The 26,703-nt window shown below is 37.5% G+C and overlaps 2 protein-coding genes across 2 annotated transcripts; both read right to left on the bottom strand.

Annotated features, from left to right (window-relative positions):
• Nucleotides 1–4,600: 4,600 nt before the first annotated feature.
• Nucleotides 4,601–5,991, bottom strand: LOC104595262 (auxin-responsive protein IAA1-like). Its single transcript, XM_010255923.3, has 5 exons — nucleotides 5,648–5,991; nucleotides 5,364–5,545; nucleotides 5,155–5,266; nucleotides 5,007–5,068; nucleotides 4,601–4,913 (listed from the first exon to the last, which is right to left on the bottom strand). The coding sequence occupies exons 1-5, from the start codon at nucleotides 5,893–5,895 to the stop codon at nucleotides 4,879–4,881; spliced, it is 639 nt and encodes a 212-aa protein (XP_010254225.1). The 5' UTR covers nucleotides 5,896–5,991; the 3' UTR covers nucleotides 4,601–4,878.
• A 9,148-nt stretch (nucleotides 5,992–15,139) lies between these two features.
• On the bottom strand, nucleotides 15,140–17,231 carry IAA19 (indole-3-acetic acid inducible 19). The gene is made up of 3 exons (XM_010255922.3): nucleotides 16,746–17,231; nucleotides 16,307–16,400; nucleotides 15,140–15,602 (listed from the first exon to the last, which is right to left on the bottom strand). Exons 1-3 carry the CDS (start codon nucleotides 17,092–17,094, stop codon nucleotides 15,500–15,502), a joined length of 546 nt encoding a protein of 181 aa, XP_010254224.1. The 5' UTR covers nucleotides 17,095–17,231; the 3' UTR covers nucleotides 15,140–15,499.
• Between the last annotated feature and the right edge of the window lie 9,472 nt (nucleotides 17,232–26,703).

The following is a 26,703-nucleotide window of genomic DNA, read 5'->3' as shown; positions in this document are numbered from 1 at the left end:
AACCTCATTTTTTTTAACAAGTATATGGAATCGATGTTGTTTTCAAGGTTTAAAAAATCGTTATATATCATTTTATATCAGTCGATATGTATCGTATCGGGCCCTTTTCAATACGCCCCTGTAGGAATTGTATCAAATTAAGGTCTGGTTCAGAGGGTAACTGAGACTTAAATCAGCCCCTCTAAAACAAAATCGAAAAAAAAAAGTAAAAATTAAAAAATGGACCGATGCCAGTATCGATAGTTTGAACCTTGGTTGCTTTGTACCACATCTCAAAAAACACCTCTCGATTAACAGTAATGACTCCAAACATAATCTTAACAAATTCCACTTTTTTTTTTCAAAAAACACTTTTTATGACCTACATAATTGCCACGTATCACAATTCAACATTTTCCTAAGAATCTGCTACACGTGCCTAACATGTTTTGGGCCTGTCTAGTTTTGCCGAAAGCACAAGAGCTTAGCCGGGTCTGTCTGTAGATTATTGACACGTCACATTATACAAAGAAAAAGAGCAATCAGCAAATGGACACACGCAAAGGATTGTCTCTCCAAAGGATCAATAGAATCACATATTGCCTAATCTCCTGCTTTTCTTTTGAAGCCCCTTTCGGTACCTCATGTCTATGTTGTTCCAAAACGGGACAAAGGTCAAAAAGATGGATTGGGACACCTATATCTCTATACTCGTTACATGTTAGGCCTGTAGGATAGTTTTCACCTTTTTTTTCTTTCTTTTCCATTTTTTTTCCACGTGGCAAAGTGGTTTTGGTGTCTAAAATGGTGGCATATGTTCCTTTCCGGTTTTCCCCAACTCAATCATGGTGCAGAGTTTTGACACCCATGATATACAAAAATTGCGTGCCGACTGGCTAAAATTGTTAAGGTCCAGCTAGTTGTCGTGACACTAGGGGTGGATTGGAACCGAGCCGAGCTGAATAGTATCAGGCTCAAGCTTGGCTCAAAATTATTCTACAAGGTTCGAGCTCGAGCTCGATTCGAGCCAGAACCTTGAGTTCGAGTTCGACTCGAGTCAAAAGTTCATAAGTTCGAGCTCGATTCGGTTCGACTCGTTTTATACTTTATAAAAGTATTTATTATATATTTTATAAAAATAAAAATTATATATAAAAATTTTTATTTTATATTTAAAAATTAAGAATTATAATAATTAATAATTGTACTATTTTTATTATATATATTATTTTCTATAATTTTATTATATATATTATTTTTTATAATTTTATTATATATATTATATATATTCGAGCCAACTTGTGAGCCTCACAAGTCGAGCTCTAGTAGGCTTGAGCTCGGCTCGTTTATTAATCAAGCCACTGAATTAGGCTCGAGCTCGAGCTCAGTTAAAACCGAGCCGAGCTGAATTCGAGCAGCTCGTAAAAAGCTCGACTCGTTACCACCCCTACATGACACCAATGATATACAATAATTGTGTATCGCAAGGTGCCAAGTGGCTAGTTGTTAAGGCTTTTGGCCAATTGTCGCAAAGACTCGGGATCTGATCTTACCTGCACGAGTATTGGCCATTGGGGTTATGGGTTTTGGCCTTTTGAGGATGTATTACCCCCTTTTCCGTGGATTCAAAAACTGATACATATCATATAATACATACCGATGCATTGATTACTTTGAACCTTCGGCTCAGTTTGGAAAGAGTGTAAATACAAATATGTACAGTATAAGTACATACAAAATAATAGAAAATGTAAGATTTTGTGCTATACAATTATGTATTTTTACTCCTTGCTCAGCTCAATTTGCAAAGAGTACAAATATAAATATTATACAATTGACGCCTCTTTATTATTCAATTACTTCCTTTTTGCATTTCTCGTTATGCTTGAATGAGTTTTTTCTCCTCCAAGCAGATAAAACTGTTCATGGAAGCTAAAACTCATCATTGACCAAGTTCTATACTATTCAGTGAATTCATCTGTGCTCTTTCATGGAAGGAGAGGAGGACAATAGGCTCTCACGTAATAATCCATGTGATTACATGAAGTCCAAGATTCTTTAGGTTATGTTTGGTTTGAAGGAAAATGTAGAAGAAGGAAGGAAAAATAGGGAAATCTTTATAAATCTTGTATTAATTTTCCTGTCTTTCACTTTCTTTTCCTATCTTTCTCTTCAAATCAAACATAGCCTTAAATCATTAAGGAGACATCGCTTTTGGTTATCCACCGTCAGAGAGAAAGTACTGTTTTCCTTGTTGCAGGAAGGAGCAAAAGTTTTTTCAAATTCAACTAGCTGCAGGTAAAGCCAAACAGATCGTTCCAGATCTTTTACGCTTAATGCCTCACACTAAGGTATGCACCAACCAATGAAAATCCATCAAAATTCATGGAGATACACGATGTTCCCAATAAGTGACTGTGGGAGTACACCTGTTCATGGGCTGGGATGAGGCTTCTCTTTTTTTAAAATTTGAATGAGCCCAGCGTGAAACAGTGTAAAGTTGAGCCCAAAGCCCAGTTCATGAACAGATCTAATAGGAAGTATTTCCCTAATATGATCTACGATTATTTTAAATTCAAAACACTAGGTGTGATCTGCTTTTTGATTGGATTGCGAGCCGATAACTTTTCAAAGACAATATCAACATCATTAAAGCAGAAAGATGAAAATGAAAAGCATGACAGCAAGTATTAGTATGATTATGTACCTTCAATGCTGTCTAGATGGATCAGAATTTAACCACATTACAATCTACTGTGGTTTGGGTGGTAAGGTGGTTTGGCAAAAAAGAAGAGAATGTTCTTGGCAATGCTGGTAGGGTCAACGGGCCGGGTTCAATACAGTTTTTTTTTATACAACCTGAACCCGATCTGGTCCGTCCAGTCCAATAAGTATTGCACATGCACTCACTCAAACTTAGTAGTTCAATGTTGCAATGTCAAAGGCTCGGGTTCAGCACGGGCCCACCTTAACCAGACCTGATTATTGCTGACCCGACCCCAACCCAATAGGGTTGGGCCAGTGTGGGTTTACCACTTAATCCGATTCACTGACATCCCTAGATCCAACCATGTGAATGGTGAAAGTGAAGAAAGTTCCAAATCTGAAGGATGTCATGGATTCAATTTGAGAATTAGACCATTTGACAGTACTCACAATAGACTAATAGCAGTAATCTTGATCAACCTCTCTCTCTCTCTCTCTCTATATATATATAGCAGTTAAAATAAACAAATTATTAGAAGACAAATAAAATGTTCAACTTTAAAGAGGATAAGTATGGTTCTATATAATGGGTTTTTTATTTTTTATTTTTTATTATTTTATGTTTTGATGGATAGCTACTACATAATGGTGGTTGCATAGGATCCATGACAGTGTGGGCCAGTTCTGTCGGTTCTTTAAAATAAAAGCCCTGTAATTAGTAGATACAAAACAGTGGGCTGGTTTGATGGGCCAATGCTGTGGCGTCTCTTTCTTAAGGGAACAAAGCATACTTGTCCAGACCAACTTTGTCTGAAACAACATGCATAATAATACCGCAACTCTTCAGTCTCCAATAATACGCCTTGTCCTTATCACATTCTCGGTCCAGGGATTCAATTTACCCCTACATACTCCAGCTTAGCAAGTAATGTTCATTGATTGGGTGCTAATAGCATTGCTCTTGGATCAATTCTGCCTTCTTCCCCTTATCTGTACTGTACTTCTCTACACTGTATGTCTGTATTCTCTAGGCTGTAGCCTGTAACCATCATCTGCCTTATTAAAAAACGAATAAATGAGTTGGTCTTGCTTATCTTTATCCGTAACTCGAACTAGAAGAGCTACTTTTTCGGCCACAAAAACCCCATGGGCTTGTTAATGGGTCGGGTAGATCCGAAAGTTCCAACCTGAATTTAATCAGAGGAGTGCCATAGACCGATCCATATTGTAGAAAGGCACAAAGGCAAATTAATTTTCTCTGTTACTACAAATCCGGATTGAATTTGGTTTGAAGCCTTGAATATATAATATTTGCACTCTCTTACAGAGTTGCATATAGGTTCTTGGGTCCCCAACTCTGGGTTTGGTTTTACACAATTTGATAACCATTCCTGTCAAGTGTCCGACCCAGATATCAGTCAATATACATAGAAAATGAACGAGACAGTTTAACTTGATGTTATTGATGCTAGAACATTTCGAGTCCAGGATCGATCCTAACAGGCTGGGATTGAATCATTGAATCGGAATAATGTAAAGGCAAATGCTAGGCGTCATGGGTTTACCCAGTCAAGGTGCGATTTAAAAGGGCTCGTGATGCTTAGAATTCCCGCTCTGGGCGTTCTCTAAGCCCTAAAGCCTCGTTTATTTGCAGAGCGATTTCATTTGCACTGTATTGGCTAACTTCTGTTTCACGTTTTACTTCAACCTATTTGCGTGCAGTGCAAACGAAGTAAAATGAAATCTGAAGCTAAGTAAAAGACCACAAGTAAAAGTATGCCAGAATTTGCACCCCTCATTTACAGAATTCCTCACATCTCTCGGGCGAAAATCATCCAATTTCTACAGAACTCTGCCAACCCAATAATCCCAACAGTAAAAAATTTCAGATCTGGAATCATAAGTCAGAAAAAAATTGAATCAATAGGACTATTTTTTTCCTTTTTATTTGTGGGGTGATCTGAAGTTAGTAACTAGAATACTTAATAACAGTTAATAATTACAGGCAGGGGTCTCTTCACCCTTTATTTCTCTCTCTCTCTGCTATTCTCCTAATTCCTCTAAGTCCTAGCTAATCCAAAACTCCCCCAACAAAAAACAAAGCAAAAACAAGGAATAATATCTGTACAAGTTGTTATCATATAAAAGCAATCAAGTCCGCCACTTCCATACGGCTCCTTAATTTCACCCTCTTCATGTGCTCGTTGATTGTGTAGGGGTCCTTGGAGCTGCACCAAACAATAAAGAAATAAACAAACAAAAATTGTTCGTAAATCAAATCTCCTCGAGACATACAGAACAGAGAGAGACTATGAATTTACCTAAACCCACAGCCTCTGAACTCTTCATCAACCGAATACGCTTGCATGATGCGACGAACATTCTACACTCGACCAGGGAAAGAAATGTTATTATAGGGATACTTTGGTCAATTTACAAAGCTAAGTGAGGGTGTTTTCGGGAACCTACTTCCAAGGAACGTCTCCCACCAACATCCAGTCTCCGTCCTTGTCTTCGTAGGTGGGAACGTACTCCGTTCCGTTCACGGGATCCATGAGCTTGCTCTCGTTTAGAACATTACCTGCAGAACAAGGAACGACCAGGATCAAATCAGGCCTGTTTCCTTAAATCAACGGCGCATATGTAAAAGATACAAGTACTGCACACAATATACGTACGGATGGTAAAGCAGGTGAACATTTCCTCCAAAGCGCTCAACAGCTGCTGGTAGCTCCCGTACGTTTCCAAGTCTACCTTCCGCAGGTACGGTGCTCCGTCTACGGCCACCTTCACGTACGTGCAGCTCTTCAGCACGTTCTTCCTGAACGATCTCACCGGCGGCCATCCCACTACTTGCGCCCTGAAAATACAAAATCATAAGAACAAGAAGAAGAAGAAGAAGAAGAAGAAGAAGAAGAATTGAGGAAAAAAACATCTCGTCATCACCAGATCCAGATCTTACTTTGACGATGGAGGTTTGCTGGCGCCGGACACTTCACTTTCCCCTTGATCTTCAATCCGGTTTTTGCTACAGCTGCCGAGGTTTAGATCAACGGTCTCCGAGAAGCCACGCTTACTATTGTTCTTCGCAATGGTCTCCGTCTGGCTCCGAGCTTCGCCGGGTAAGCCCAACGTCAGCTCTGTTTCCTTGAAATTCAGGCCGGTGGCGTCAGATTCCGGAAGGTTCAGAGCCGTCTCCGTTAACATCATGAGCTTCTCTCTGAGGTACCTGGCCGTGCTGTGTATCCGCAACTTTTGGCCTCTTCAAAAATCGAAATTGGAGATTTGGAGCTTAGATGATGAGCTTTCGGGCCATCCGTGTGGCTCTCTTTATACTGATGGAGAATCTTGCCGGATAAATTGGGATCAACCATTTTGCAATTGACACGTGTCCATGAAAGGAACGGCTGCGATTAGTTCGTGTAGCTGACAAGTCCGACGACGGAAGCGCGTCTCCTTCAGTTGAGTGCGTCGGAGTTTGGGCCTTCTGTCGGTTCTCGCACAACCATACCTTCATTATCATATTTATTAATTATTAATTGGCGCAAACTAACATGTAATATCGTACATACTACGCAGTTCATTGGATAGTCTCTTCCAAGATCTGTACCGTCAATTTCCGATCGGATGGTTCATTCGGCCAACTGTTGTTCTAGACGCCCACAACAATGGGCTCGTGGGCGGAATATGAGGAAAAGCAGGGGGAGGCCCACATGTTTGGCCTTTTAAACAAGGAGTCAACTTTTAGTACGAGTCCATGTGCGGGAAACTCCAATAGCGGTCGGTCCAGCGACAGCCATGTGATCATGTTGGCGTGTCGGCAACGTGTCTCTTGTTTAGCATTTCTCTTCTTAATGGATCAATTGAATTAGGTTTCGAGTTGACACGTGTACAAAACGTAGTCCGATCGCGAAATTAACTCGTGGAAAAATGATGGCCTCATGAGCAAGTGGCCTGGATTTTGGGGTGGTCTTCCGGGTAGACGGGTGGAGTCTTTCCTACGTCGATATTGGGCGGTCTTCAAGGCTCTTTAATCAAAAGCCCTTTTAAAGCAGGGTTTGTCTTTCGAGTCACGATAGCACTACGAACCACGAAGCTCACCGTTATTCTCATTAATCAAACATTCTTCAGTGCCTGGGTCGGGTCCAATTAGTAAAGTCCAATTTGTATGGAGAATTACCCGAGCAAATTTTAAAAAATCCGATTGTAGCTGGTTCTACTGATCAACCACAAAAAAAAAAAATGGAGGTATTTAGTGGAAACCGGGAGCAGCCACTGGATGGGACCTACCATGGAGATTAATGGAGCAGAGAAAGAAAGAAAATGAGACCATTTGGTTGCTTGAATTTTGGGTGGTGAGAGAAAATTTGTATACGGAGGCTTAGAAAGCTTGGGACTTGAGGGAGATGATGCATGAATTAGCTGGCAAAAGTCAGATGTGGGTCCAGAATGAAGGGTTCGGACTTAGAAGGGCCCAGATCAAAGTTGTACATGCTGGACCCTAAACTCAGACATTTTCTAGAAGCAAGGAATATGGCCTACACACAATGAATAGAATCTTTTCATGTAAATAATCAACAGAGCCAAGAAAATATATTGACCAAGGTGCAATTGGATTAGAAAAAAAAATAACTGCAATGGTTCCATCTCTTTCATCCAACTAAATAGGTGGAAAGAAATGTTTGAGTTATATTTTGTTGTTTTCTTTGCCATATGCATCAAAACAAATTAAAAGGATTTAAAAACAAAGTTTTGAATATAAAGGAATAGTCATGATAGAACAATTGAAATATTTTTTGTTAAAAAATTTCTATTTTCATTATAAGGAAGTAAGAATCAAAGTATCAATATCAAATGATATGCAAAAATTGTGTATCGCCCAACTCTTCGAAATTTCTCTTCATTCTCTTTAACGAAACATCAAGCTTTGAGCCAGGGATAAAATAGGGGAGTCATGCCCCCCTATATGCCTTAAAAATCCCCATAATTCCTATTTATATTTCATTTATATTTTGGACCCCATCCACGTTTATTAACTTTTGCCCCCCACCCCACACACCCCCCACCAAATCCATTGTTCATTAATTTTTGGCCCCATATAAATACTTTATCAATATTTATAGTTACCATTAATTTGTATTGTTTATAGTAAATGAATAGTTGCTTTTTTTTTGTTATTATATCAAATAATCAGAATGAAAAATAACAAAAACAATTTGTCAATGGATACTATATGATAAGTGGGGTTTTGAAAAATAATACCAAAGAACAAATAAAACTTTATAAAATAGACTTACCTTGCGAATTAATCAATCAATGCCCATTTTTTCATGGCTAGGATGCATTTGTTTGCATCAAGGAGGGGTTAAGAAGTGGGCCCTAGATAATCCTTTTAAGGCCCTATTCCAACAATAGGAATTCGAAATTAGAATCAAGGACGGCCAAGAGTTTGGTTTCACGTTATTTTGATGTGCAAATTCGGGCACCAAACAATAGTCTTTGTAGACGGTTACCGGAAAAAAACAACCTCAGTAGCCCTCCAAAGAAACCACGGCCTTTAAAACAAGTCCTGGTCAAAGAAGGAAAACCAAGATTTTAGACTTTCAACCTCCATCAAACACTTGCCCAAGTAAACCTCTCTTACCCATAGGGCTTTGTTTGTTTGCATGCAGAATTCGATTCACTCTTGCTTCGGGTATCACTTTAATTTGCACTCCCTTGCTTTTGAATCAGTGCAAATTAAAGTTACAATGCAAATAAACCAGATTTGGTGAAACAGTGATGCAAACAGATTTGCTGCGTCACCAAGATAACTAAGCATTTGATTTGATGCACATGCCATATGTGTTGTTACTGTCGGTTTGGCAAGCAAATCGCTGTCACCAATTTGTGCAGACAAGATATTTTGCGTCTATTTGCTTGAGCTCATCTGGTTCTTCGTGGCAAGAGCATCTCCCTCAGACCCTCACCACAAATGACAAACTCGAATAGGCCCGGGAGTCATGTGGGTACTAAGATTGATTCCATGAAACGACTCCCACAGTGGAACGTCCATCGTTGGCTGTGATTGTCTAATCAGACTGATTGGATAGGCTTGGCCATTTCTCTTTTGTCCCAAATTTGATTGATATATTCCACGTCCTTACTCGTCCGATCGCATCAAGTTTTCCTTGTGGAAGTTGTCCTTGGTGGGACCAGTGCTCCTATTCCAATCCGTACAAGATGACTTTTCATATACAGTGTTATCGGTCTATAAAGGGAGGGTACTTCGCTATTTTGTCCTGGTCCACTAACCTTGCAATGTTCACGAGTCGGGCCGGGTCGGACTTTGCCTCTTTTCAGGTCTGAATCCGATCCTGGCCCTCATGACTCGAACTTGAAGCCTATCCTCTAAATTGGGCAAAAAGATTATCTTTGTTTTTTATTCAACAAAAAAGCTGATTTATTTATACTAAAACATCCTAGAATTAAAAATTTTTTAGAACAAAAAATATATATTATATATTATATATTTTTATTATAAAAATATTATTGGGCATGGGCTCAGCCTAGGGCTTGGGTTCAAACTTTCTTGAGAAATCCTGAGCCCAGTCTAGGCTTGAGCACGATCTTGCAAATCTAAAATAATATCAAAGCCTGACAAAAAATGGGATGGGCCAGACTAACCTGTTGGGCTACCCGGCCCTAGAACACATCTAGGGATCAAATCAAATCTACTTTGTGACTATTAATTGAATGAACGTGTTGTTAGTGGTAGGGGGTAAAAGTTGGACTGGATTCTAACCCAATCCTAATACTTTGTGTTAAGATAAGGTTGAGTTGAAGTTGGGCTTGGATTGGATTTGGGTTGATTTTATTTATCTTTTTTTTTTCTTAAATGTACTTATTTCTTAGATTATAAGGCTTAGTGTGAAAAGAGTAGAAATGTAGAATACAAAATCTTGAATTTTGTATGTATTTATACTTTTTCCAAACTAAGCCTAAAATTCATGTTAATTTAGTTTTGTTATTATTATATATAAAAGGACATAATTATCATGTTTTATGTTATAGTTAAATCAGGCTTGGGTTGGATAATTGGGTTGAATTGGTCAAGACTTCAACCCTAACCGGACTTAAAATTAATTCATATCTTTCAATCACAAGTCATAACCCTAACTAGAAATTCAATCCAACCCTAGTTTTTTAAGTAGGGTCTAGCTAACCCAGCCCAATTTGCAGTCCTGTTCATTATTCATTGAATAACTCCCTCGTATTTATTGTTTATCGGGGCATTCTCGGTGAGATCATATCTAATAGGGCAAGTCTCGATCTGCTCTTCATAGAATACACCTCACATCAACCTCATATCATGTCTTGACCGCACATCAAGAACATTTCCGGTATTTATATTATTTATGAAGAGATATTCTCTATACAGCATGGAATGTGGATGTAAGGCATACTCTATAAGGAGCAAATTCCAATAGACATGTTCATGGGCTAAGCCGGATTGGGCTCGGGCCGGGCTTTTATTCATCACTAAAGGAAATACGTTAGGCCCAAGCCCGAGCCCGGCCCGACCAACGGGCCTATAACTTGGGCTCGAGCTTGGCCCTGATAAAAAGCCCGAAGCCCGACCTAATAAAAAAAATTACAATTTTTCCTATTCAAATTAGAATTAAAAATTCAAATGTTTTTTTTTCCTATTTAAATGAACAATGGGCCTATAAGATGGTTTTTTTCCTTTTCTTTTACATTTTAAAACACAAATTTACATTCTTAAATCAAAAAATTTATTCAAATGAAAATAATCACATAACCCATTTTAACTCTAATTTTAGGTCGAGCCAGACTATTTTAACAAAACCCGAACCCAGTTTGAATATATTGCGGGTCGGACTTTTTGGCCCGAATTTAATCCCACGGGCCTATAAACATGTTCAAACCCGTACGAACGCCGGGCCGATGCATGAACAGGTCTAATTGGAAATATCTACCGCACTTGTCATTGGGATTTGGGAGATGTTCCCATTACTCGGGGTGTCTCATTACTAACACAATTGGAGCGCCCTCGTTGAATCATTACACCAATCTTACATACAAAACCACATATTCTTCTGGTTGGGTCGTCCAGGCGATATGTTCTGCCTGGATCATTCTTGTTTTGCCATGTTTCTCAAAGTTAGTGGGCCAAAAGAGAATCAACAGAGTATCAACAATCATTAAGCACGTGTAAACCATCCCCGCCTAAAATTCCGCAATAGAGATTTGTGGGTAGTAACGAATAACGATAGTTGAAATTCCAACACGGCCCGTCCGTCATACAAGTTCCGAGCGAACTAAGCAAATCCCTATTTTTTTGAACCGTCGTAATAACAAAGAAATATAAAATTATTACGATTCTAAAGTAAAAATAAAAAAAGAAAAATCTTAAAAGAGGTTACATCTCGATGGCCGAAATAAGTCAAAATCTATTTTACCTATTATTAAAATCGACAATTTTAAACTTTAATTTTTTACTAAAAGAAATTAATTTGTGGCGGACAAACCGTCAACCATATCTAAGGCCGCTTAGCGACCTAGAGACAGGGGATTCTGTTGTCATTGGAGAGTTAACAATAATACTTCAAAGGACCAAACTGTCCCTTACTCTGTACCCATAATACAAACTACCCTAGCTAGTAGAATTAGTGTAGTAGCCATTGAAAAGGAATCTTCGCTCCACAATTGTGATCTGATAGTGTTGAAATGGAGATATACAAGGCTAAATGCAGATCAGATTCTGTATTTGGAATTAAGCTAGGGTTTGGCTTTGAAGAAGAAGAAGAAGAAGAAGAAGAAGACTAATCGTGTGGATACATCCTGCTGTTCATTGGCTCATGTGCATGCACACAACAAATAAACAAATTTACTTACCAACATTCATGAATATTGCCCATTCACAGTTTTTTTTGGATATCGTAGGTGTAGATACTTTGAACCATGAGCTAGGGATGCTATGGTCTCTGCCTACATTAATATGATTTTCTTTGATCCTATACATTAATTATGATTTTGACCTCAGATTAGGTATACCATTAATACATTGATATTCGATTTGTGATTTTTAATTATTGTAAATCTAGGGATTAAAGCCCCAATTAATACTCTTAGGATTCATTTGTTTTTACCTATTTGGGTAAAGCATTCATGGCCCCAATAGGTTATGCAAATAAGCAACTTATCCACCCTCCAAGAGGGCATATATCACTTGGATATATTTCATACGAATATTCTTCAAAAATTTCGCTTACAGTAAAATTCGATATAGTAACATATGAATGTAGGGATAATGGTCAATTACCTGATTAATCAACTTACTCTTTATTCCTCTACGATAATCGAATTGTATTGACTAAGCTACTTCTAAGAAATAACCTATGATAGCATCATCTGAAAGTCAATTTTTTGGCTCATGATAATTTCACAACTTTCTAAGTTTCTTGGCTCATACAATGCCAAAAACCATGGACCTAATTATAATAATATCTTATGCTTTTATTGTGCATTATCTACAATCAAGGTCTAGAGATGAGATGTTGCAAATACCAAGCATCCGTTTTGCTTAATTACTTAATTTTCCTTTTGTAGGTAGGTTAGTCAGGATTCATTGAATGAAAGGTGCATGCATTTCAATTGCTTGATTATTTTTAGATGCAATTTTGTGTGCCCAAGATGATGACACGTTCCTTGCAGTTGTGCAATGTATTTGAATGAAGCGCCTTGTGATATGTTGGACCCCTAGGGCACATAGCTTGAGACTTTATGACATTGAGGGTAATAATTTATGGGGCACTTATGTTAATGATATCTTACTTCCTTTCAAAAAGAAACCCTTCCTTAAAATGTTTGTAACTATGACTTATACACTATGCTAGGGTTATGCTTTGGTCTCAAAGTAATACAGTGTTGGAGTAACTTGGCCACTCATTTGATTATGTTTGGTTTGAAGGAAAAGGTAGGGAAAAAAAATAAAAGGTATCAAAACCTATACAAGGTTTGTAAGTATATTTTTTATTTTTTCTTTCTTTTCCCTATTTTTTACTTCAAACCAAACATAGCCTGTAGGAGAGCTGAGGTCATAAATTTGGGATCCGAGGTCATAAAAGTAGCACGCATGCAAATAAATGGGGTTTGTGTGGCCACAACTTTGCACCTTACACACAAGTCCCACAAGTTGTAAAAGTTACTCCGCACTATAGATTTGTCTACTAGCTTCATGGAAAATGTGCATCACCCTATTTGTACATTCATTGGTACAAATAGTCTTTTCTCCTTGGGCTATTTGTGTCATTTTACTTCCTATTTTACTCCAATACAAATAGTTAGGAAGAGTGCAAGTACAATTTTTTTTGTGCAAACACGAATACGTGTGGTTCATAAAAAATGTAATATTGGTTTAGTTTTGCAGGCTGTGTTTGGAATCAATGTAAAACGTCATCAGTGTAAAAGTACACTGATAACGTTTTACACTGAATTGTGAAAGTGGCCTTTGCTTTTTGAAAAATGCGATGGGTGGAAGTGCAAAGTTTTGCATCGATAAAATCAATATAGTTTTTACATTGATTATCGATGTAAAACTTTATACTTGATGAGGTTTTACATCGATTATCGACATAAAACCCCACTCCATTCAAATGCAGGCAAAACTAAACCGAAGTGGAGTTTTATGTCGATCATAATTATATGCTCCTTCCAAACGCCTACAAAATCGAACCGATGTAAATTTCACATCGGTTCTTAATTTACATCGCTTCCAAATGCAACCGCAATTGATAATTTTATATTCTTGCCAAATGATTTTTAGTCTTGATGGGTGTAAATATGAATTCTAAGACTAAAATCCTTTTTTTTTTTTTTTTTTACATTAAACAACTTTGAGAGCAAAAGTTTGGAAGCAAACTCTGCTCTCATTTTAAATGCAAATATGCCTTGGAATTCATGACTATTGTCATTTTATATGAACAACTTTCTTATCAAACACTTGCAAAACTGAACTAGAATGCATAATTGCATCGAATTTGCACGGAGGCTTCGTTTCATTTTCTCTGTTGTATAGTGGGAACCATATCATTTTACTCCAAAATACTATTTACTATTCATATTTTCTTATGTCTGCACTTTTATTTCTTATGTATAATTTTTTAGGGTTGCATGTATATAGAAAATCTACAAATTCACCCTTGGTATATTGAGAATGTGTCAAGTTTGATAATTTTAAAAGCAGCGAAATGGAAGATATGATATCAAGTTTTATAGTTCAAACAAAGATATTTAAGTAAATTTTTATTTAATTATCTTATTGCAAACCCAAAATAAAAGTAATATATCAGCGAAAATTGAAGAAATATATGATATCTCAGTGAACTAGTTATGTAGTCAGATGGAAGACCAGCAAGGGATAGTGCTTTATGGTTAAGGGTGCAACTTGGGCTGACTTGTGGGTTGGAAATAGACCTGGTCATGGGCCGGGTAGTTTGATGGCCCGGCCCGCATTCCTAGTCGGGCTTGGTCATGTAATCAGGCCCACGAGCCTAACCTCGGGCCTAACACAGTAAGCCCAACTGTGTTTCGGGCTGGGCTCGGGATTTGTCAAATAAGCCCGACTCGGTCCGACTCAGCATTATATATTTTATAAAATATATAATATGTATTTTATATATTATATAAAATATATAAATAATATAATATTTATAATTTAATATATACATTTTTTATTATTTTCTTTATAATCTCTCTCTCTCTCTATTCAGCCGCTAACAGTATGGGCTAAATTTTGGACTCGGGCCTAGGCCCGGGCTTCGGGCTTTTTATGAGGACCGAGCTCGGGCCCAAGTTGTAGGCCCGATGGTCGGGCCGGGCTCGGGCTCGGGCTCGGGCCTTAGAAAATTCTGTTAATCCAGAGTGAAAGCCCGGCCCGGCCCATGAACAGGTCTAATTGAAAAGTTTTTAAAGTTTGAATCGACTGGAGCAGTCCAAAAGCCCAAGCTTGAAGAATTGTAAATTCTTCAAATTGGGTATCCGATTTAGGGTTTAATCCTGATCTAAAAATGGTCAAATAACTTTAATGCTCACCAAAATATCTCTTCAAATTGCAAAAAGTTTTTATGCCCGGACCACACCAATAAGCATTTGGGAAATAAGCCCAAATAAGCACTTTTATAAGAAATAAACCCGTATTGAATAAGCTCAATTTTTTTTCAAGAACTTATTGCGTTTCTAATCCATGTTGACCCACCATGTACCCATACTACTCCCATTCGAAAGAAGCACTTTTTCATCAAACACTCATATAAGCGCTTATTAGGATAAACACTTATTATCCAATAAGCACTCCCAAACTGGGCTAAAGACTCCAAATTAAGTCCTAATTCAATTTTAAGGGCACTTATTTAATTAAAGATAACATGGCAATCACATGCAAATTTGAATCTAAGAACACTTTGAACATGTCTCTCCTTTCTTTTTCCCTTTTTCTTTTTCTCTTTTTCAGTCTGTTCTCATTCTTAACATTTATTGATCTCATAATAAAAAAAAAAGAAAAGTATAACCAACTATCTATGTATTTACTCTATCACATGACATTAAAATGTATAGAGAGAGGAGGGGCAAATCACCTTCCTCACTGAGTTGTGCCCAGATCTACAGTATTCAAAAGCTTAAACAAAAAGAAAGTCTGATTAAACACAATTGATGACACCAATTTTGTTCTGAACAAACTGGAATAATGTCTAAAGCAACAAATTAGAGAATTATCATCAAAATTTCAGTTCAACTCGTTTTTCTCCACACATCAGTGCCTGAAATTCCCCTCAGAGCCTCTTGATTGCAACCCAAAACCCTTTGCATCTGACCTCTTCATTATCCTCAGCCTCTTGCATGATTCAGTAAACATCCTGCAAGATAATTAGCAAAATATAAGTAAATGCCCACCGCTTGATGGCATGGGTTGACTCAATCAGATTTCTTCTTTTGGATCTATGAGAGGGGATATCAGGAGATCAAGACCATCTGATGAGATGAAGGGGACGATGGAAGTGGGACCCATGAAAAGCACAGTAAAGACTCGTGGGTGTGAATGGGGCTGAGTACAAGCAGAGTACGTAAAAGCTTTATCCTCTTGGGAAATTGTGGTGGAGACGTCTCTCTAGTCATACTAATATATATGCTTTCTTGAACAGGTCAATTCTTCAAGGACAAATTTGTCATGTACTCGAAAATCTGACATTATAATGGGAAAATTGTTTATAAAGTCGGGTTGGTGAGGCACACAGGGAAGCAGCAGTCTGAAGTGAGAAAAGGATAGAATTACCAAATCAACCCCTCCTTCTACCGAAAACTGCAAGTAATAATTAGATTCATTTTACTTCATTTTCTATCCATGTCTACAAGGTCAACTGTCTTATCAGATCTAAGAGATCAAACGACGGTGATAAAACTATGGTTTAACCCCAATTGATAGATGTAATATTTGTTGCCTAAATCATCAGATCAGAACCATCCAATCAATGGATCTGAGGCGTGGCCCTTGATTTGATGGTCTAGATGGATTCTGCATTGAATAAAACTGTGGCTTGTTTGGTTGAGAGAAGAGACTTACTCCCAGGGTGTGTCTCCCACCATCATCCAGTCTCCGTCCTTATCCTCGTAAATTGGAATATATTCCGAGCTGTCCGAATCCTCCCAAACACCACCTGCCATGAACGGAGGAGTTTGTAAGACCATTTTACACAATTAATCTATATTACCAACTACAACGCAATAAGGATTTGACGCCTGTCTTTACAATGGTGTTTCACCATTAGAAGGACAAGTGTCACGTTATGATTAGCTTATCGGAAGTCAACATGAACTGTGGTGTTATATACAATTATGTTAAACTGTTGCTTAAGTTAGTAATCAGTCTAAAGATATGAGGATTCTACGTGAAAATGACTGAAATTTTGCTTTGCATGGCTGGGTCTCTTCTTCTACGAGTTAGAAGTTAATGAGCAAATGAAGAAGGAAAGAGCAGAGAGAGAGAGAGAGAGATGGGTTACCGATGCCAAAACAACCGAAGAGCTTCTCGAAGGAGACGGCGAGATCCGAGTAGCCTTTGTGGGTGTTGAGGTCGATCTTACGCAGGAATGGAGCACCGTCCATGCTGACTTTCACGTACATTTTGGCGCTTTCTTTCTCATGAACGTTGTTCTTCTTGCGATAGGAACAGACCGGCGGCCACCCAACAACTTGGGCTTTGGTTTTGGATTTCCGGTCTCCGCTGCTCGAGCTGTGCTCGTCGTCGGCAATCTCTGAAAACGCCCTCTTCTTCTCATTTTTCTCCTTTGCCGGATTGCCTCCTGGAAGACCCAACCTCAGCTCTGTAATTTCAAGGCCTAGAGTCGTCATGTCTGAATCTTTTTCTCTGATCTTCTTCTTCTTCTACCTCTACTTCTTCCTTCTTCCTGCTTCCTTCTTTCCTCTTCTTCTTCTTCTTCTTCTTCTTCTTCTTCTTCTTGGATTGTATGAGAGTTTCTGGGTTTGACGAACAAATGGGTAGCTAGGTTATATACAAGGGAAGAGGAGGAGACATGGTGGAAGCAGTGACAGGTCAACTGGGTGAAAGTGGTCGGTCACATGAGTGGCAAAGGTGGGCAATTGTTTGCCTCCTCCAACAGGATTTCTACGGGAGCACCCTAAGTTGGATACGGGACAGATCGTAGGGTTACAGATGCTTGACGCGTTGGTAGGGTTTAATCTGGTCCCTTTGATGAATTGAGTTAGGAACACTCCATGTGGCCTACGGCCTGGCTGGTCCAGTAGTCGTCTTCCCACTAATTATAGAAACAACCAACACCACCATACATTGTTAATGTACGCATGAAAAGCTGTGCATGGCCATTAATGGTTCTTCATTCATGCACCCATCATCTCTGTAATCATCCCGATTCCTATAGTACTATATATATATATATATATATATATATATAACATCAGTCAGAACTCAGAATATTAACGCCAGTTCTAAACATGTAATGCAGGTATGCATCTATGTATGTATCCATGCATGCATGGATATATCCATGCATGGCTTATTAGCTAGGCTTAAAAAAAGAGTTTCTTTAAACCCCTTTCTTCAATTATTACGATATATTTCATTGTTCTCAGAATTAAACTTTACCCACAAAAACAATCATGGGTTTTTGTCATTCAATTGATAACCAAACTACCTATTTGAGAGTCTATATTGATTGATTTTTCACACACAGAGAGAAGAAGGGTGTCTAGATATTGATTAGTACAAAGCTCTTTAATTGAAAAAAAAAAAGAAGATAATATAATTACCCAATTCAAGCCTTGATCAAGGATTGAAATCTGTTAGATAGATGGTGGACTATGGAGTATGGGTTACTTTTGATCTTTATATACCTATCTAAATAGATGACCAACTTATGGTAGAAATCTAGCTAGTTCTATAAGTTATGGTTTATTCATTATTTAATTTTATTATATTATCCAACAATTTGATTATTTACTTGCTTGAGTGTGGCCATAAACAACTATTGTAATGGATAGACTAGATCACTGGTTGAATAATCAGTCAACATGAATGGTGCAATATTTCAGGCACAACTCATCCAACAGACGTGTTGAAAGATTCAAGTTGTTGGACAAATATTCAACTAGGTGTATATACCCACCGAATAATAATTGAACCAAATGTTCATATAAAATCGAATTGGACATATACCAACCAAGGCATTTCCAATTGTTGGAGAGTTGGATTGTTAGTTGTTTTTCTGATAAATTGCAGAGAGAACAATTTTCTAAAGTTGGTATATATCAGTGAGACCATAGTAGAGAATATAGAAAAAGAAAAATTTTTTTATACTGTTTCCTCACGTGAATTAGTGAAGTTCACGGGCAAAGAGGATCCAAAAGTGATTCCATTACATTAGAGAAAAGTAAGTAAACAAACTTTCTGCTGCCCTGCTAGTTAAATATGAAATCTATCTACAAACCCAAACAGGAACCTAACACAATGATCATCAATCATATATATTCCATGAGTCCATTTCCCCACTTTTTGCTTGCTCCCTTAGTTAGGAATCCCTGCCCAAGTGGGTTCTTTCACAAAAATTTCAAACAGAAATGATGAGTACTCAAAATTGAGAGGTTCTAAGTTGTAATAATTTAGGGCCCATTAGGAACGGCCTTAAATAGGGAGATCACATCTCCACCCCACAACGAGCCGCTCCACAGCACATCCCCGCCATATATTGGGAACATCTCCATCATCGGGGCTGGTACTATCATCGGGAGATGTTCACAATACATGACGGGGATGTGCTGTGGGGCGGAGATGTGAACTCTTAAATAGGAGCTTGAGACAGTCTATAGGCAATGTTTGATGAATATCCTTAAAAGCCCAAAATAGCCATGTTACAGCCAAAAAGTTAAAAAAAAAAAAAAGTTATGTCTTTCCACCGAACCTTCTTTTAGTGGCTTCTTCAAAACAGCTCAATCTAAGATTCAGCCCTACCAAATGGCACTTACGAAATGGTTCTCATTGGTCAAACTCTTTCACATAAGTGGGTTTAATCAATTAAAACCAACCTGGTGAATTTTTATAAATTTTAGGTTATCTGGATTGACCAAATGGACCCTAAGTCCATATTTGCTTTTCCGGAAGTTACTTATTCAAGTAAATGTACTTACTTGGGTAATGTTTCCTGGAAAATGCTTAACTGGGTAAGTGCATTTACCATGTTCTTTTATTTCCCAGATAAATAAAAAAAATTGACCATTTTAGGCATAAAAAACCATTATTAAAAGAGACAATTTTGTTCCACCCAAGTATTGACAACTTTCCCCTCAGGTGGAAAAGTTATTTATCCACTTGGGAGATGGAGGGAAAACAAAATTTCCACGAACCACACATAAATCTAAAAAAAAAAAAAGAACATAGATATCCAGGTCAACAGGATTCAAAATCCCATTGGCCAACCTTCTACTATTCTAATACAATATAAGAACAATCACTGTGTTCTAATACAAGGGCTGGGCATATATGCTATTATCTGAGCTAACAATTCATTGATACTTTGCCTCATAACTTTCTCCATAGGTGGAGCTACACTGCTAATTATGTGGGTGAGCAATTGGATCCACTTAGCTTCTAAAATTGTTAAGGGGTTATTTATAATTGGTCTTTGGCTTAAACTCTTTTCTCAAAATTGACTCCACTCAAATAAAAACTATGGGGTCAATTCAAAATATATAAAGATTTAACCCACTAAAAATAAAGCAACCAAACTCCATTAAAAGGATGGGGTACCTCTTGAAATTTTAAAAGGTTAACAGTCATTATAATAAAACAATTAATTTGATTGAAAAGGTTAAAACAAAAGCTGGATTTGGTGTAAAAACAATTCCTAAAGTCTAACGAGTGAAGCAGAGGAGAGAGAAAGAAAGAGAACAAAAGCAAGAGAGGAAAAAACTTAAAGAAAGTGAAAATAGCCAAGGTTTCCATTTAGACATTTGAGTCATTAGTTTGCAAAACCATAGCAATTATTGATCATATTAAACTTCAAGCTTTTCCCACTCTTTTCAGTTTTTACTGCAAGTTATAAATTAAACAGAGAGAATCTAGGAAAAGTTTACAGGTTTCATGGCTGTAATCATCTGGCTCTGTGGTTCGTAAATCTGTTAATCAAGCATTTGATTATGGGACGGTGGGTAGGGATGACTTTCCAACATTCCATTCATTACACCTGTTTTGAGTCAGGATATTGCCTGGAGACAACATGGAAGGGACAGTCATACAGACTCACTCGCCATGGGAATCAAAGTTGCCGTCTACCTCTCTCTCCACTTGATTGAATGTTGAAGCAAACAAACAAAATCCGTGCTACTTCCTGTTTCTTCACAATTATAGACTCTAGAAAAGAAATGGGAAACCTCCAATTTACTTCCTGCCACTTCATTGCACGTGTACCCACACGGTTAGACCTATGATCTGTTCAATTATGCACCACCCATATTGAGATATGGAAAATTAATGCCCTTGTTTTCTGGATCTACATCTACAGTCACGGGTCTTGACCAATGGCAAATGGATTCGGGTGAATTACTTGGAATTTGGGTCTAAACCGACAAACCCCACTTATTTTCGTGCAAAATAATCCAGACCCACAGTTGCAAATGGACCGGATCATGATCTATCCAATTTTATTTAACGTTTTTAATGAATTTAGATTCAAATATTCATTTATGAGATTCAATTAGATCTTCAAATCGATTATCAGATTAGATTCGAATATACCTTTATTCAAATCTAATTCGATATATTTGCATCTCTAGACCCAAGGTTTAAAATATTGATATATATTAGCCGATATGTATTGTTTTAGGACCCCTCCGATATGCCCTTATAGTGGGTGTATCGGGTCTGACCGGTTCAGGGGTGGAGGAGCCCTAACCCCCTGAACCGAATTCAAAAAAAAATAAAAAAACAAAGTAAAAAAAATTAGTATCAATTCACCCAATATACCCCTATCGGTGTATCGATATTTTGAACCTTGCCTAGACCCACTTGCTTGGTCTTTAATTTGAACTATTCCATCAATTGGATGGATGTGTACACATGTTCTGAACCCAGAGAGTCAGAGACTCTCAGCTATTTGACAGTTGAGAGAGGGAGAGGTTGGTGAAGCTCTTAAGACACCAAAAAATGAGGTGTCTAGCTTTTGGGAAACTGGAGAAGCACATGAGCACATGCATCTCTTTCTTGGCATTGTTTCATGGACTTCACCTTCTGCATGAAGGGATAAACAGACGGCCACAGAGGAATTTTGTCTGACAATCTGGCCGGGAAAGAGCCAAGTTCAATAGGGTCCACGTTGTCGATGGCTTGAATCTCTCTGTAACGCGTTGGGTGTTAACCTTTTTCCACAACCTCATGGATCTCTTCATGCGAAGTTGGAATTTTAATTAATCTGCTTTTTTGGTCCCCCAACTCCCATGTTTTGGTTTTAATTTAAAATCACCCACTTCTTTGGAAGCAGTTTTACGTTTGGTTGCACATGAAATTAATGAAGGAAAATAAATGATTTTTCTGAAATTTGCTTTCTTTACAGGCAATATATATGACTGGAAAATCTCTCTCTCTCTCTCTCATATTTTCTACTAAACCAAACCAAGGTTTTTGAACCGCTGTTGACCCGGACAGTCAAACTGTTCGGCCCGGGAATCGTTCAGATAATTGCTTCCATTTTACCCCAAACCTGATTTTTGGTCAAAAACTGTTGAAAAAGTCAACAACATATCGACCCGAGTGGTCAAAGCATCGGTTCATTCAATAGTTTTTACCACTTTTTTATTTTTAATTAATTTTTTGTTTTTTTTAATTTATTTGTCAGGACGAATCATCTGCTCGAACCAGATGATTAGACCATCAACCCAGAAACCTATGGCCAGAGCAGTTCTGTTTCCAGGTGGTTTTTAAAACGTTGAACCAAACACAACTATAGGAGAATAGAATCAGACTTATGAGATCATTTCCTTCAAAGTAGGGTTGTTTATAGTGAAAACTAGTGACATTTTCTTTAGATTTGCTTTTATGTAATAGTAGGGGATGGGGGAAAATACAAGGAAAATCAATTTTGACACCATGTTGAAGTACATATCAGTCATGCATGTGTACAGGAATGAAAGAACTAACCAATTTTATACAACAAAACTGAAAATTTATTAAACTTTTTTTTCCTATACATTTTTAGCCATTTTCACATATTCTCTACAAATTAGTTATTTTGGGTCAACAAAATTAATTTCATTTTTTGAATTATTGTTCAAGGCCTCGTTTGTTTTCGGCAAGTTACTTACCTGGGTAATGCTTCCCCGAGTTACCCTTATTCCTTAACCACTTATCCATGTTCTTTTTACAACACATTTTAGTCTAATTAATTTTGGCCTCTTTTCTTATTGATGAGAAAATAACTTGCCCATTTAGGAAAATGTTAAGTCTTTTTTAAATAATTGACAAAGATATACTTTAGGAAAAATTTATGGGATTATAACCAATAAGGGAAATTTTTTAGCCATAATATCAATAAAAATAATCCTTTTGATATAATTTCTAAAATAGGATAGTTTTTTTTTAAATAGATCAAAAAAGGGAAAAAATAATGTTCATCTTCTTCTTCCTCCAAACCACTGAATAAATCTCTCTCAACTCTCTCAAGATTAATAAATATTTGGGATTATAAGTACCACGTGCATAACCGAGTTTACACAGTCTTATTTTTAGTTAAATCAATAGAGTACTAAATGATTCTCAGTCATCCTTAGTTGCAACCTCCTGGGCCAAACCAATTCCTCTGCTCTACAAGATCGTAGATCACTTTCGGATTCCGTTGTCTGTTTCCAACGAAAGCCAGATAGACCTGCAAGATGTTTCCACTGTAAAGGATGCTGTCAGGATGCATATCCAACATGATATCCTCGCGGAAATGGATGTTTCTCTTTGGTATCCTTATTGTGTGGTATCTCGTCAAGTCATAACATGTATCCAATATTGAAAGGGCCTCCACCAATCGATACTTGGATGTCGTTTGCTGGATGTGGAACGAAGGGCAGAGTAAGAAGATGAATAGTATTTTTGCCCTTTTTTGATATATTTTTAAAAATGTTACCTTATTTTAAAAATTATATCAAAATGGTTATTTTTATTGATATTATGGCCCAAAAGTTTCCCTTATCAGCTATAATCCCAAAATTTATTTACCATTAGATTCACACATTTTTACTAAATGAATGCGAAAAAATTGACCAATTCTCTGATCAACGTAGGCTATGTTTGGTTTGAAGAAAAATGTAGGGAAAGACAGAAAAAGCAATACAAAGGTTGTTTGTAAAGGTTCCCCTTTCTTTCCCTACATTTTTCTTCAAACCAATCTAGCCTTTAGTGATAAATGAAAGACTTTAATTTCAAACTAAGACAAACTGTGGGCCGATCATTTGGTCAATTTGATATGAAACTGGCTTGGTTTGAATCCCTAGCCCACCATTTTGCTTTGTATTTGTACTTAAAATATTCCAAAAGTCATTTGAAATTGACACCAAAACCAATAAATAACTAAGTTTCAGGATAAGCTGAGTCCCGTTTGGCACAACAACATAGTCACAAATTCAAAAAAAAAAAACGTCAGAAAGAATCTCCAACCCCCAATAGGAGAAAAGCGCAATTAGAATTAGCCAAACTTACGATTAAGGCCCAGAAAAATCCTATTCAAAAGATGACAAATTTATCTTTGCCCAATTTTGGCTAAGGAACAAAGAGCAGAAAACACTAAGAAAGCTATACTCAAACCAACATACTACACACTTCTATGAATGAAATGCTTGTGGTTGTTGTATATAATGAATCTGACAATACAATAGTAATTGAACCCATTGTGGGCCCGGTCTATTGGACAGGTGACCCGGTTAGGCCGGGTCAACCTCTAACCCACTACTTACCAAAACAAAAAAGTTGCCAAGATGGTTGAACTGTTGAATTGATTTCATAGAAAATAAGCTAAAAACAGAAGATTGTGAAATTCCTAAATTACTTTCCCTCAACTTTCTGTTCCTCTCTTCTTTATTTTGGTATCATGTCTTTCTAACAGCATAAATTTTTTCCTTTTATTGTTGTGAGTTTTACAAATAAATTAAAACCATTTGGTTTAAAAACAATTCTTAGTCGGAAATGTGTATGTCTCAAAAGCTAAAATATAAAAAAAAATGTTTTTTTTTGTCTTAAATCATACGATATATCTCATCATCTTTTATAAATTATGCATGCTCTAACATTCGAAACAAAATCAACTTATTTTTGTTTCTTGGAACAAAAAACAAAGTTGAAGAACATGCCATGCTTTCTTATAGGTGAATTTCCTCTCAAAACCGTTGATTTTGGTCAGTGAACCGCTGAACCAGATGATTAACCATTCGAACGATTTTGACCATTTTTTATTTTTTTATTTTTTATCAAAATAAGCCAAACATTCAATTCGAACGATCGAACCGTTTGACCCGGTGACCGAACCCCTGACCAGTTCGATCACCATGTCAGTTTTAGAAACCTCATGGTTCCATGCTTGTACGACAACTTACCCTAATACAAGGATTAAAATTTTGCAACACATCATAATATATCAACCGATACATAAATATGACCCTCTAATATGTCCTATAACAAATATTTCGGGATTTGACCTAACAGGTTTGAAAAAGAACCTATAAAAATAAAAACAGCCAAAGAAACAAAAATAAACGAGACCCTGATCGTATATCGGCTTATAAGTTATATCGATGTTTAAAACCTTGCCGTGATGTAATAATACTGAATCATTTTGCTAAAGCCTTGGAGTTGCAGGATTTCACTGCAAATGTATTGATGGTGTCTGGAGTGGTTTTTGATTGGAGTTCATAAAGGAAATGTTGGTTGTCCAGCGGCTATATGATGCTCCCTTAGGGCTGGACAAATTACAGAAGGAAAGCCCACCACGGGCTACATGTGACGCGTTGTCTATGCCTCACCAAGTCACCAGTTCTTCAGTTTTATACTGACTACCCACCTAACTTGATATCATTCACAGCTTAACAATGCTGAGGCCTAGTTGGTTTTTATTGATCCCAGAGGGTCCTAAAAAGTTGTGGATCCGAGCCAAACTGCGTGGAGAAATCTCAAACTCTAGTCTCTTAAAAGTACATTATACTAATATTTGAATTTGAATTTGATTAAAAAATTCAATATTTAAATTTGTTTCGATATCATATGAATATTGAAAATTAATATTTGAATTTAAATTCGATTAAATATTCGAATATTTGATTCGATTTGAATTTGACCAATTAATTATTTAGGTAATTAATAAATATTTTATTTATATCAAATATATAAATTATTTATATAATTTAATTATTTTATATATAAATTATATAAAACATTTAAATAATTTATATATTATATATAAGTAATAAATAATTGATTGAATTCGGATATGTATCGAATCGAATCAAGTCATATCTGAATTCGACCGATTAGATATTCAGATTATCCGAATTAGATTCGATTATGTTAAATTCTGAATTCCAAATCAGATTTTCAAATACCACTGACAGCCCTACTATAGTCTAGATCCAAACGGAATGAAAGAATCAAAATTTAACTCCTCGTTTGGGAGGGCTTTCTAGATGCGGCCAAGATTCAAAATTTCAATTCTTGATACACCCTTCTAGGGGATGTTTTGGGGTCTAATCCGCTATAGGGGGTAGATGGGCCTTAAACCGATCCCTCAGAATCAGGTTGAAGGGGAAAAAAAACTAAAAAAAAAGGGAGTGACTCATAATACAGTCCGATGAAGGGGAATTTGGCCCGACCTCGCAATCACCCGACACGTGGCAAAAACAAGCAACTCAGGACAGTAGAGCGCCCGAAGCGAGCACCGAAAGCAAGTCCAAGCTCTCTACTGAGCCTGAACTCCACCAGACCGCTCTAAAAGGAGCCCGAGCTCCCTACCAAGAGTCCGAGCTCCCTATTAAGAACCCGAGCTCCCTATTAGTAACCCGAGCTCCCTACTGAGAACCCGAGCTCCCTGCAAGGAGCACGAACTATATTGGGCCCCAAGCCTCACAAAGCTGTGACCCGAGCTGGCCCATGGTAGCTCGGAACACTCCCCAAACCGAACTCAAGACATCTCGCTCGCCACTCCAACGCTTCGCTTCCGAAACACCAGGCTGACCAAACGTACTTGACACCAAGGACGTCCGTATCCAAGGGCAACGCACCTAACTGATTTGGGATCTGACGCCTGACAGCCGCACTTCAAACGGCCTCCTGCTACCGCCACTTGCCACCATCGTTACTAGCCGCAGAGACGGCTCTGACAAAAGGAGCAGTGGCGGTTCTGTCTAGCCAGAAGAAATGACATCCGAACTGGTAGGAGTTCAGAAGTAATCATGCCCGATCTG

This window comes from Nelumbo nucifera, chromosome 2 (assembly GCF_055504915.1).
Source record: "Nelumbo nucifera cultivar China Antique chromosome 2, China Antique-T2T, whole genome shotgun sequence".
In the NCBI taxonomy this organism is placed as follows: Eukaryota; Viridiplantae; Streptophyta; class Magnoliopsida; order Proteales; family Nelumbonaceae; genus Nelumbo; species Nelumbo nucifera.
This window is presented reverse-complemented; position numbering and strand designations above follow the sequence as displayed.

What these genes read in the sequence shown, in the direction of transcription:
- IAA19 (XM_010255922.3), bottom strand. Translation starts at nt 17,094, where the DNA reads ATGACGACTCTAGGCCTTGAAATTACAGAGCTGAGGTTGGGTCTTCCA. An exon ending in CTTCGGTTGTTTTGGCATCG is followed by an intron (nt 16,401 to 16,745) that starts GTAACCCATCTC and finishes CGTTCATGGCAG; the next exon opens with GTGGTGTTTGGGAGGATTCG. An exon ending in GTGGGAGACACACCCTGGGA is followed by an intron (nt 15,603 to 16,306) that starts GTAAGTCTCTTC and finishes ATTATCTTGCAG; the next exon opens with GATGTTTACTGAATCATGCA.
- LOC104595262 (XM_010255923.3), bottom strand. Translation starts at nt 5,895, where the DNA reads ATGATGTTAACGGAGACGGCTCTGAACCTTCCGGAATCTGACGCCACC. An exon ending in AGCAAACCTCCATCGTCAAA is followed by an intron (nt 5,546 to 5,647) that starts GTAAGATCTGGA and finishes TTGTATTTTCAG; the next exon opens with GGCGCAAGTAGTGGGATGGC. An exon ending in TTCAGAGGCTGTGGGTTTAG is followed by an intron (nt 4,914 to 5,006) that starts GTAAATTCATAG and finishes TGTTTGGTGCAG; the next exon opens with CTCCAAGGACCCCTACACAA.